General features: G+C 43.2%; 1 protein-coding gene across 3 annotated transcripts in view; it reads left to right on the forward strand.

Annotated features, from left to right (window-relative positions):
* Babam2 (BRISC and BRCA1 A complex member 2) overlaps positions 1–13,203 on the forward strand; it is a 384,660-nt gene that overhangs the window by 347,090 nt on the left and 24,367 nt on the right. For 2 of the 3 annotated variants that reach the window (XM_075955398.1, XM_075955399.1), the window contains exon 11: positions 9,793–9,946. The exons of the other annotated variant lie outside the window; for it this stretch is intronic. In XM_075955398.1, coding sequence (XP_075811513.1) covers positions 9,793–9,946 — 154 coding nt within the window. The remainder of the gene's footprint in view (positions 1–9,792; positions 9,947–13,203) is intronic. 3 annotated transcript variants of the gene reach the window in all.

Genomic DNA, 13,203 nt, shown 5'->3' on the forward strand with positions numbered 1-13,203 from the left:
CTGACCGAGCTGGCTACTGTCTCACTTACTGTAATAAGTATAATGGGAAACTTTCTCCACATAGAAAAATGTCCACAGTCCTGTGTTCTGTGTTCCAAGCGTCCTTCTACCCAGTGTTATTGCCCACCACACACCCCTGTAATATTTCTGCTGTGGTCCCCTGGTCCTCTCCTCCTCCACTCTGGCCATTCCCGGATCTTCCCTCTATTCGGCCTTCCTGCTCCTGTCCCTTCCTTCCCAGTGTGGTCCTCTCTCTAACACCCTGCTAGAAACCTGTCTTCCCAGCCGCCCCCCCCTCGCCCCTGGGCAGCGCCTTTCTACCTGTGACACTGGTAAAACCACTTCTGCTGTCCCCACCACTCCTCCCAGCCTCAGGTGGTAGAAGTCACACCTGGAACAATGAGGAGGAAGACCCAGCTTAATCAGTATGGCTTCCCTCAGCTGCCTCAAGGGAGATGCTTGGGGAATGACCCTCACACTGGCTACCGTGTATTATATAAAGGTGTATATACCGTGTATTATATAAAGGTTTTAACAGCATCACAGCAGGAGGCAGAGGTAGGTGGATCTCCGAGTTCAAGGCCAGCCTGGTCTACAGAGTTCCAAGACTGTCAGGGCTACACAAAAAAACCCTGCCTAGAAAACCAAAACAAAATCAAAGATTATTTTAGCTTGAGTAATTTTATTCTTTTCATAAATCCTCATTAGTCATCCTTCAAATTGGGGCCATCACAGTGTTTGTAAACTTGTATGTAGCCAGTTCAAGTTTTTAGGACTGTAATATAAGCTGACCAATGCCAGCCCCTCTTTCTCAACCAGAAACACTGCATTGGTCCTCTTCTTTCTAATCATCTACATTCAGTACCTTGCCCATGAGTTCTTTTAAATTAAAAACTTATGATGTTTTAGAGACTTTGCCCAGCTTTTAAGTGCCAGGGATTTTTGCATTTGAATATATTTTAATTTATTTAAGGATTCTTTTAATCAAATGCTTCCCTAATTTAGCCAGCTTTCTTTTTTAATACTCCCAAGCCAGGAATTTGTTTATTGTGACTAAATTCTTTTTTAAATAGCACTTAAACCAGTACTAAATGCTATTTATGGCACTCTCCCTTGCTAGATTTCTTTCTGCATCTCAAAAGCATATGCTTCCTTCTTCTATGTCTCATGCAGTTCACATTTCCTCACTGTGGGGTTCTGTGCCAGTCAGTCACCAAGCGTACTATGACCACCTCTGAGTGGCCAGCCCTTAGTGGGGGCAACACGCAAGCAGCCCAGCTGAGAAGTGAAGTGTACGGACCCAGAAGATGAAGGCAATGGGACTTGAGCTGTCTCTCAGGGTAGAAGCAGAAAGATGGTGGAAATGGGGGTGTCGGAGCATCAGGGAGCAGGAGAGTCAGACTTGAGCACACAGCCAACCTCTGCAAAGCATGGACCCTCGGTTCTAGCATGGCGCCTGGATCAGGGAATATGGTCACTGAGGGAGGAGAAGGTTCCCTGCTCAGAACCCCTTAGTCCCAGCTTCAGCTGCTGCTGTTCTGTGACCCTCCTGAGAACCTGAGTGAGGGAGCCCTACTCGGGAGCTCAGGTGGGAAGCATGCCAAGGCCTAGAACCGAGACCATTTCTTGCCACCCTGAGCCTGGGTGAGAGGGAAACTGGAAAGACTCAGAAAGACAAGAAAGCCTGTGAGGGAAGAGCTACTTGGCCTGTGTTCTTCCCGGGGTCAGCATCTTCTTCCCTCAACTTTGCGTTGAGGTTCCATCTCTGCGTATTAAGGGCAGGGGAGTAGGGATAGAAGCAAGACTGATGAAAAACAAATAAGTTAAGGCTTCTCTGGCAAAAGGTTAGAGACCTGGGCTACCTCTGCAGCCATGCATGGGTGTCACTGGCTTCTCTTTCTATAGACTATCCCCAGACTCCAATTCTGATTCATTTTTACCCTTCTCCAACCAGCTCAAAGTCCATCCCCTCTGCAGAACTCTAACCTCAGGCGGAGATCCCCTCTCCTGCTCTGTGCGCCTCGTGTGAATTCAGGGGTTCCTTCCCTTCCTCAGATCTTCTTTGCAGAGCCTGGGCATGTCCATGGCACCCTCATTCTTTCTGTAGTCTACCAGCTTCGGGCTTGTTTTATTTCCTGAAAACTGTTGAGCTTCCCTAACCCTTTGGCTTATAAAAACCTACTTGTACACTTTAAAGAGTAGTAAAACCTGGCAGGAGCCATGCCAGCAGCTTTGAAGCCCTGTGTTGCCTCTCCCGGCAACAGCTGCTAACCTGAACTTTGTATTAACTGTTCCTGTAGTTACCATATCAACTTCGTATCCATAAGCACTGTAATGCTCATATAAACACAATATGCAGCATATCACTTTTTTACAGATTTCGAACTTCACATAAATGGAAGTATACTGATTTCTGCCTCTGTGAATGTTGATATCCTAGCCCACGGTGCAGATCAGTGACGGGACATGCATATCATGAATAAGGTCCTGGGCTCAATCCCCAGCACCAAGAAAAAAAAGTGAATTTCTTGCTCCTTAAAGCTTTGAAAAATTATTAACTAAAGCACGAACGGTTATATGAAGAGTATAGAACATATATACCCATGTACTGTCTTTGTCAAATATTGATATATTGCTGTAATTGCTTCTGAATTTTTAAAGAAATAGCACAATGATTGTCCCCCATCATCCCACCTCTCTCACGTCTCCTTAACTCCCCACAGTAATCACTGCCCTGAACCTGGTGCTTGTCTGTTTTGTTCATATTCGTGTGCTTTACTACATAGTCACAAGCAGTATGTAATCATGCGTGCATGTTTTGAATTTTAGAAGTCTGTATTAATGTATTCATTTTAGCTTGCTTTGTCTACTGAATAGTGTCTTTGAACGTTGTGCATGTTTGCATCTGAAGCTCTAGTTCACTCCTGTTAAACTGTTGTGCGGTACCCTATGGGAAGATCACACCACTGTATATTTACCCGGTCTTCTGTTGGTCTCCATTTAAGGTAGCACCATCATCATCAATGACGCTGTAACAGGGAGACACCTATTAGATTCTGATGCTTGCGTGGCAGTGTCTTGGGTGAACTGCGGAGCTGTGGTGTATGTGCGTCTTCTCTTTAGTTCCAGCAGAGGCTTTCTATTCCAGCATTACCGAATGGACACTTGGTGTTGCATGCCTTGGGCAATCCCTGGGTTGCTGACTTTATGTGAACCCAGTAGTTCCTTTGATTCAGCGAGCAAGCACTGAGTACCTCTCATCTGCCACACACCTGTGATAAGTGCTAAGAACACAAAATAACTAATCCTCGGCCCCTGTCCTAAGAGATCTTTCAGACATCTGTAGTAATTTCTGCCTGAGGGGACATAAAAATGTCTACAATGGCAAGTTCCATAGTGGTGTCATTGTTGACTTAGAGTTGGAAATTTCTGTTCTCGTGGGAAGAAAAGTTCAGTATTGATAGATCCACTCTAAGTTTGCTTAAGTGGGCAGGTGAGAGGACCTTGGTTCTTTGTGGCTAGCTATTTGGGTAGACAGCAGTAGAGTCTCAGTGATGGGTATTAGCTCCTCCTTACTCTTTGAAAGCAAACACATGTACAGGATGAAATAATTGATCCTGGGACTGAGTTGGCTTTAGGAAAGTGTTGGCTAGAAAATAGAATGATAAATGAAGGAGAGAATCTGTAGTAATGGGTGGATATTGGGCCACAACAGTGGCCCTGGAAACCTCAATGTGCCACATTGCTCTTTACATCAGTTTTGGGAGTATGGACCTCTAGGTAGCAGATTTACTATTGGGAAATAGTAAGTAAGGTCTTCCTTAACTCTTGAGACATCTTGTTTAATGTTCTTTAGAGTGTTCCATGATAGCAAAACTAAATTCATCTCAGTATATTTATTGAGATGTGAAAATGTTTAAAAAGTTTATTACTCTTATTTAGCAAATGAGAAGTGGTGAAATATTTTGCCTGTGACATCACTAATAAATTGTGGGTCATTTTTGTCTGATAGCAAGGGAGTATAATTCTGTCTCCTTTCAGAACAGGATATGTAGCAAATCTCAGCAAGCTTTGTGCTTCAGTTTGGTGATATTCAAACCACAAAGTAGCCTGTTTACACCATCAAATCACACACACACACACACACACACACACACACACACACAGGACACTTAAAACCAGTAAAAGTACAACTTGTTTAACAAAATCTAGCTAATAATTTTCCCTTGTTACTTAACAGGGTAATGACCAGGGAAAACACCTTAAAGAGGGCTACTTCTGAATTGCAAAACTTTACTTTTATTTGTGGTTAGATCATGTTTAGCTTTCCAGTGGTTGGAGTGCATGTGTCTTAAAGGTTTCATATTTGTTAAGATGATGGAGGTAGATGGTAACTACATGGCAGTCTTGCCATATTGGCTGGAGAAGAGCCTGAGAATGAGACGTGTGTGAACTTCTGTCAAGAGTCAACTTCAGACCCCGCGTGATGGCATACTCTTGTATGCCTAGAGGCAAGAGGACTGTTGCAAGTTCAAGGTCAGCCTGGGCTACGCGGCCAGTTCTAGGCCAGCCAGGACTGCACAGTGGGACTGTCGTCATTGGAGGGTTAACACAGAGTTAAAACTATCTCATAAAGGCACTCAAGTAACTGAGAACCCAGCCCTGGGAGCCCAACCCTAACCACCAGTAACTGGGACTGGGAGGGTCTTCCCTACTAACCGAGAACATGGGGGCAGGCAGAGGAATATATAGCTAGTAGGGCTGAAGAAATGAAGTAATGGCTTGTGGATAATGGTGAAAATATTTGATGATGTGACTCCGGGGAAGCAATTATGGTTAACCCCTCATTTGTTTGGCATTTTCAAGGATTGAACTGTCCCACAAAACCAAATTTTCCAGACAGCTAAAACTTTCCTATTTATGTCTCTTGAATGTTTTTAACCATGCTTATTGGAGATGTTTCTGAAGTAGATTATTCCATTTTCCTTCCTTCTTAAACTGAGAAACTATAAGAAATATTGTTTCCTTGGATACCTTTGACTCTAAGCACGAGAAAACCTGATCTAGTGAAGTCAAAATAGTGAAGACTTGTAATTGCCTCAGAAAACAAGAAACCCCAGAGATGATAAAGTCAGTCGCTCAACGATACCAAGCTAACCTCCTCACAGACACTAGCTGGGGGCCACAACTCCAAGACTCAGGACTTCACGTGGTAAATCAAAGACTAGAATGAAATGGGGGCTTCTGCCTCCACATGTCTCTAACCAGAGAGGAAAATATTTCTCAGAAAAGCCCTTGCCAATTTCCCGTCAGATCCCACTGGCAACAGTGAGTCAGATTTCCATGCTTTGGGGGAGTGAGTACAGCTCACTTGTAGAGTGCTTGTCTAACTTGTGTGAGGCCTGGGTTCTAATCCATAGTGCCACACACAGCAGTCACATGCCTTGGCTTCTGGGAGTCTAAGAGAATCAAGCACTTACAAACTGGGAAGAGAAGGGAGCTCTGCTCATGGGAGAAAAAAGATAAAGGCTGTGAGGTAGCAATTAAGGGTGGTTACATCTTCATCAAGATTCGGGGTGAGGGGGTCCCTGACTGTAGTAGTCTGAGGGTGACTTGAATGTCGCAGCATTCTGTGCTCCTACACTAAGTGGCCTCGGACTAGGATTTTCCCCTGCTGTTTTCATTTATTATTTATTCTACTGTCCTTCCCCAAGCCAGACTGCTAATCATCAATACCTGCTACTAAAGCACTTTTGTCATTAGCTTGCTGTGATTATGATGTTTTCTTTTATTTCTGAGGATGAAAAATCTTATAACCAAAGTTGTTAGAACTCTGCCTAAAATACTGAGAGTCAGTCAGGCTGCCCTGTGTATTCAGTGCATGGGGTAGAGTTTCTCTTGGCTGTTTTAGGGCCATTTTTCCATGGTTGGTAGATTTGAAGAAATGAGAGCTTCCTGTTGAGCTTTGTATCTGAGATACCCTTTTCCTGGAGTCTTATTATGGTGAAATGATGAGCATTTGGAAACAAGCAAGCCGGGCTCCCAAGGAAGGCGAGCACAGCTACATACTGCACCTTACAATGGTGTAGAGAGAGGCAGCGTGCTTTATCTGCATTCAGATTCCTTTCATGCTGCCCACAGGCTGCTCCAGAACTACAGCTAACTCCGTGGCAGTGACCACTAGGGCCCATCATACAACAGCTATCTAGAGCGTGGCTTCATTGTTCCTGTTCTCTCTCAGGTGGCCAAAGCCCCGTGGACTAGACCCAAGAAAGACCCAGCTTGTGTAGAAGTGTTCTGTATGACTTATCTGAACAAGCTCCTAAAGAAAGAACCTTAAGAGCTATTCAGGTAGACTGAGCCAGTGAAGGCCATCCCTTCTATTCTCAGACAGCTGGTGAAAGCGCACCAGAAGAAGGAAGCAGGGAGCCGCTGTCAGAGTAGGATTGACAGTAAGCAGTGGATGTTGCGCTCAGGGCTCAGGCATGTGCCAGTCAATGCCAAGACAGCAAGTGGTTAAAGTGTTCATAGTGCAACTGTGATACCACATTGCGTAGATCTGCAAAGTTCCTTAAGAACAAGTTAGCTCTTTGAAGACCTAAATTAATTCTTTCTCATCAGTTAACCTTTAAGTAAAAGTTAAGTGGCAGAAACATTTGGAGATAAGGAAAACACGTTTTTGTTTTTGCTAACTTCTGACTAATTTGAACCATTCAGATCTTATAAGAAAAATGCAAAGTGTTTCTGAAATACTTCAGTTATTACATCATCTTATACACAAAGTAGTCTTTAAAGAATCCACCCTTTTAACTACTGACTATCTTAAACAGGATATAACTTACTTGAGCAAGGTATCTATAGCTTTAAATGTTTATGTTCTCATATGTGAGTTAAATTTTATCTCTGAAATCCTTTGAGAGTTCCTGTTCATCTATAATCCAGTTGCTGTATGCACACAGAAACTTTTCAGACTTGAACATTGGCTACAACAGCACTGTTACACAAATCTCCACAGAGAAAAAACATGTAATACATGCTTCAGGGGCTCGTGGGTGTACACCAGCTTGTAGCTTTCTGATATTTAAATGAAAACAAAAATCAGTATCTCACTTCACGAGTGAGCAGATATTCACAGGTTTATTGTTTCTGCTGCTAATGGGCATCTGAGTTAAAGAAGATGGTTCAAAACTAGGTGAACAAGTATTTCTCAACATATCAAATACTAATTTCAGTGATCCTTTTCTTCTACAAAACAAAATAATGGAAAAAATAGAAAGCATTCCAGCCAGATGCAGTGATGCTTGCCTGGAGTCCTGAATACTTTGGAATCCGTGGCCAAAAGATGGTATAAGCCCAGGAATTTGGCACCAGCCAAAGCGCTATGCCTGGTCCTGGAAACTTTTCTCTTTATGGGAAACTGGAGAATGGCTCAGTCTGTAAAGTGCTCACAAGAAGACCTAAGTTTGAGCCATAGGAAAGCCGAGCGTGATGGCATGTGCCTATGATCCCAGCACTGGGGAAGCAGAGCCCCAAGGATGCTCGGGGCCTACCAGCCAACTAGTCTACTTGCTGAGTTCCAGGCCACTTGAGATACCCTTTCTCAAAAGAGGTGGGTGGTGTTCCTAAGGATGACACCTTGAAGCACTGACACACTTATATACCCCCCCACACACACAATTCTTTGTTTTTAGAAAAATGTATTCTAAAGCCCCCAAAAGCCAGTAGCTTGAACATCACATAGCCTGTAGTAGTGTCTATACTACTATTGATACTAAGTGATGGCTGTTTGTAAATGCTTGCATTGAGTTCTACTACTTGCAATTACTATTTTTATAGGTAGGCTAGCATATTAAATACTTTTCTGTTATTAATGATTGCTTTGGAGCTTAATCTGAATGTTGTTTTCTATCTGAAAACTCTAATGTAATACAGCAACTGCAACTGAAATCAAAGGGATATGTACATGATCAGGCCATTGTTTCTAAAAACTTAGAGGGAATTAAATGAGTATCAGAGGATATAAAAAGGTTAGAAAGCAGCATTTGTTCAGAGTAGCTGGAGATGTTACAGACCAAGCTTTGTTATATGAAAGAAGCCAAAGGAATTTTCTGAATTGAGTTATTTGTATTCTGATTGCTCTTTTCATACTTTCATTGTTCTATGTGTTATAAGCTCTGCTTTGGCAAAAATAGACATGTATGGAGGCTGTCTTATTGTGACACAGAGAAATGTGACTAAAAAGTGGACATTCTCAGTCTTGCCCCTTTTCTTTGGTGGTGATGTGAGTCACCAGTAGAAACTCCCTGTGTCCTGAGTCAGGCAGCCTCAGAGCCCAGAGCACTCAGAAGTCTGAGAGAGCCTACCCATGGCAAGGGTTTTGTTGTTGTTGTTGTTGCTGCTGCTGCTATTGTTGTTGTTGGGTTTTTTTTTTGTTTTTGCTTTTTTTAGCCTTACTGTGAACCTAACTTTTCCTTCAAGAAGTCACATATGGGGAAAGCACTTGTCCAGGTTCAGCATTGCTATCGCCGAGGGAGTGATAAATTCCACACCGTCCAGTACATGTTCCTTTAATATATGTATTTTGTACAGCTAAAGTTGTCATCTTTATTTATTTTTTACAGTGCAAGCTTGGGCTTACTAAATTGTAATCGCAACACAGTTATAACATGAGTATTCTTCAGTGCAGGGGAAGCAGTTCGCACAGTAGGGGCCATGGCTCTAGGCCTGTCTCCTGTTGCTGCCTGTCTCTGAGAAAGTCGATAAACTCCATGCACTTTCTAGTTTACTCATTTGTTAACATTAACTTCCCCTTCATGAAGTTTTATGTAACGGAGTATCTAAAACTTACTCAGAAAAGCCAGAAAATTCTATACATACTGTTATGGCGTTTGTCAGTGTGCCTCTTCTTTGTCCTAGAAATGGTAGCATTTACACAAACATTGTCTGCCTCAAAGGATGTTGCAGAAGTCTGTTTCTGGGGATGGTTTGCCTCCAGTAAAACTAAAAAGTGATTTTATTTTTAAAAATTGACTTACCCCCCCCCCAAAATGTTAAAGCGTGTACTACTCACACGCAGGGAGGTGTAGACTGAGCCCTGCCGCTCCAGCAGGCAGTCTGCGTGCAGATTGGCCCCTGTTATGGCCCATTAAGGAGCTCCCTCTGATTTAGGAGATATAAATATATGTGGTAACATGTGGGAAAATGGAAAGTGCTGAGTATGGAGATTCACTGCTTGATTGGAAGCAGAATGATAATTTTATTTTTCTGGTTGTCTAGTTGGCGAATCCTATAAAGTACAGAGATTACTAAATGCCTTCTTTGTCCCTTTTCCAAGTTTGTTCTTGAAAACCACCTTCCATCCTGCCCCCCTCCAACAAATTACAGATGAGGAAGGCAGTGTCCCACCCTTGAAGAGCTATGGCATAATTGAAACTTAGCGCAGCTATGGGCTGGCTCTGCAGTGGCTGTTGGGCAAGGCCAGAACCTAGGACATCAGACTGTGGGATGTACACCATCCTGGCTGAGTCTTCCATGTGCATTCTATGATGGGCTTTCAGTGCGTTCACAGATGTTTCAGGGTGATGACACTGGGCTTCATACATGATCTACCTCCAACTAAATTTTACACTCCTGGAGACAGAGTCCTAGATTCCTTGGTCCCTCACTCCACAGCTTTGATCTCAAGCAATATTGTTGTTCCAAGCTTCATGTACCCAACATTCTGACTTAGCTAAAAAGGTGTCTCAACTTTTAACTGTCTAACTCTTTCTTTTCCTTTTTCTGCATTTCCAGTTGACCTGCCCCTGTTTTTTCCACGCGATCAGCCGACTCTCACGTTTCAGTCCGTCTATCATTTTACCAACAGTGGACAACTTTACTCCCAAGCACAAAAGAATTACCCCTACAGCCCCAGATGGGATGGAAATGAAATGGCCAAGAGAGCAAAGTAAGTGGACCCGTTGTGATTTCCTCGGAGAAGAACAGTGTGTGTATCCAGTCCAGGGGTCAGCTAGCCACTGCTCAGTAGGCTAAATCCTGCCCTGGGCTTATTTTTTCAAGTGCTATGAAAACGGCTGTCTTCATGCCATGAGGCAGAGTTAGTGGTCACAACAGAATACCAGAAGTCAGTTATCTCCAGTTTAGACTTAAACAGCAGTCCCTCTGTCATCTCTCACAGGGAAGCTGACATGGATCTCATGTCCCCTCGTCCTCTCTCTGTTGAACTCTAGGACTGGCTATGAGTGGCATTTTTGGTAAAGGGATTGTAGGATGTATAAGAACTCTACCTTTCTATTCAGATTAGAGAACTACTAAATAGCAAGTTGAGTTGTAGGTAAATAATCTCAATAATAAAAATGCTGGCAGCTACTTTTATATATATGTAAAATGGGAGATTTCAAATGTTGATAAACAGACTTTCATGGGAGGCTGCAACTCTTGAATTTTGTTACGCTTCTCATGTGTGTTGCATGGGTGTGTCTTGGTTACATGCTCCTTAGATCTATCTGCTAACACCGTTGTGGAAGTAGTGGCTTTGATGGAGGCGCTGTGAATGCAGTGGTTCAGTGAGCTTGAAGTCAGCAGGCCTTCTCAGTTGAATGTGGATGGCTGTCACTTCAGTCGTAAGGATCGAGTTGGTACAGAAACAGGCTGACTGCTCTTGGTAGATAAGACTTCATTGTCTAGAACAACAGTCTGTAGATTATTGCCTCCTATACTGGAGCAACAGTGGATTGAAATGGTAGTTTCCAAAACTAAATCATGGTGCGGTACGTGGTTATGCCTTTATCACTCGGGACAGTCGCATGCGCACGCCTGTGATCCCGACTAAGGATGTGCAGAGCCAAAGAGTCATAGAAATGAAAGCCATCTAGTAAGTGTCTTCCTCACTTGCTCATCCAGTACTTATTGTCTGCCATGATCCAGGCACTGTGTGAGCATTGAGGATGGCATGATAAACAAACTGGAAAGTGTCCATGGCCTCATGCAGCCCAGCAAGGAGATGAATCACAGCAGATGTCTGACAGCTTCGGAGTACCTGCTAACAAAGGCTGGCCCTCCAGGCCTAGAAACTTGCTGATTATTAAGACTCCTTGTTTTTGCCTTCCATTTCCTGATATGTATTTCCTTCCCAGGGAACCCTTCCCTCATCTCCCATCGTCTCTATATACAGAACCTTCATGTATGGTCTGCTCAGAGTTTGACAATAGAGTGCCCTTTTCCAGCACTCCAAACACCCAGAATTCCTGTGTGAGCCCAGAGTTGTAATCTGAAACTTGTGTGCCCTTCTCCCTGTATTTTCCCATTATATCCAGAACACTGGTCTGAAATTCTATTTAAGGGGTAAACAAACATATGCAAATGTAACTAGTAACAGCTATTAAGACCTGTGCTGAAACGCAGTGGAACAAAGCAGACATAAAGCAGAGTTTCTGTTTGAAGTCTTGCGTTGTTTAGTTGTCTGAGCTTTCCCTGTGTATACACAGGATCTGCCCTTAGAAGATGGGCCATTATTTGTGGTATGACTCCAGAGTCTGAACCAGACATGTCTTTGTGGTTTCCATGGCAAAGCTGTCGTGGTGTGCGTGTGTGTACTTCTTAAGCAGGCATTTTAGCATGTATGAATTGAGTCTTTAAGGAGCTGCAGACCACGAGCCTGTGATTTCAGTGTAGGAATATCCTAAGTGAAGCCTGTTTGTCTTAACAGATTAGTTCAGACTTTTAAGACACATTTGCTTTATGTTAGCACCAGTCTAAAGAAAACATTTGAAGTCGTGTTAAAGGAATCTGCCTTCTCCTTCAGTGAAGATGAATCCATTTTAGATGCAATAAGAGAGACGGCCAACTGCTTGTGTTAGCTAGAAGAAATCATTTAAAGGCCCCATTCATTCTTTAACCGAATAATCGCACAGGACTGCGTCAAAGGCCAGGTGATGGGTAGACATAAGCAGGAATTGTCTTGTAGTCCTGTCTGGAAACTGGTAGAAGGCATGGAGGGAAATGTCAAACAAAAGAAAGGTCGGCTGAAACATTCCTTGCATGCCCCGTGTCTGTATCCTGTGAAGATACTGTACACAGTACGTAAAAGACTATAATTCACTTGGGGAGCTCTGCCCACGACATAAACACTCTCGTGTTTAGAACGGTCCCAAAGCCCTTTGAGTGGAATCAGCTGTTTATCCTGTCTGTTAAGAGCACAGTTCTGAGCATTGCATTAAGAAAGGACGGATATTTCCTGGCACTGAGAAGCCAGGGCTTTTCCTACCACAGTGCTTCTTGCTGAAGTCCATCCAGCCAGTTCTGCCCTTAACAAGTACAATACCCCAAAGTGAGTAGGCTCTGGGTTATGCATGCCCCAGTTCCGACCACAGAGTTTAATCCTATAAGCCCCGTAGCCTTGGGTAGACTGCATACTCTCTCTGAACTCCATCTTTTACGACAGGGTTGTGCTCCCTGCTGCTAAGTGGACTCGCGAGGAAGGGGTGATCAGTGAGATACAGTGAGCAGCAGTGGAAGTTCCCTTCTGCTCCGTACCTAGTCCCTGTGTTCCCAGCTCCGATCCCCCATCCTCCCGCCTTTCCCCTGTGGGTTCCTCATACAATCCAGGCAGCCCTTTGCCACCTTCTTCCCAGTTCTGTGCTCTGCTCACATGTTTTCCCAGAATCTCTTTTGTGCTATATTTAGTTTTCAGATCTTTATATATGTCTCTTTTCTTAACCAAATGGTGAGATCTTTAAAGGCAAAAGCTTGCCATAATTATCTTTTTTATTGTAGTATAATTTACAACACTGTGGACAGCTTTTTACTTAAAGACTGTCTCCATCTTATAATGACTCAGCTTATAATTTTTGAACTGTGTAGTCGTCTGAAAGCAATATGCATTCAGTAGATTCCATATTTGAATTTGAACTGTGAGTACAGTGCTCTATGCTCTTCCAGAAAGCAGTGGCAAACCACAGCTCCTAGGGAGGAAAACAGTAGTCTATGGAGTGCTATTTTACTTATGTCTTCTTAATATATTAGTCCTCCTGCCCTTGTGGAATGTCTGTATCTGGCAAGACTTTTGGAATCGAAGTCTTCGTCAATGTTGAAATGGTTGTACCAGATTTTTTCTACATATTTTTATGCTGCCTTTCTTCATCCTTTTTGTTTTATTTCATCTCTGTCTATCTGTATGTCCTGAAACCTTTTATAAATTTTAAT

Source organism: Microtus pennsylvanicus, chromosome 21 (genome assembly GCF_037038515.1).
Source record: "Microtus pennsylvanicus isolate mMicPen1 chromosome 21, mMicPen1.hap1, whole genome shotgun sequence".
NCBI lineage: Eukaryota > Metazoa > Chordata > Mammalia > Rodentia > Cricetidae > Microtus > Microtus pennsylvanicus.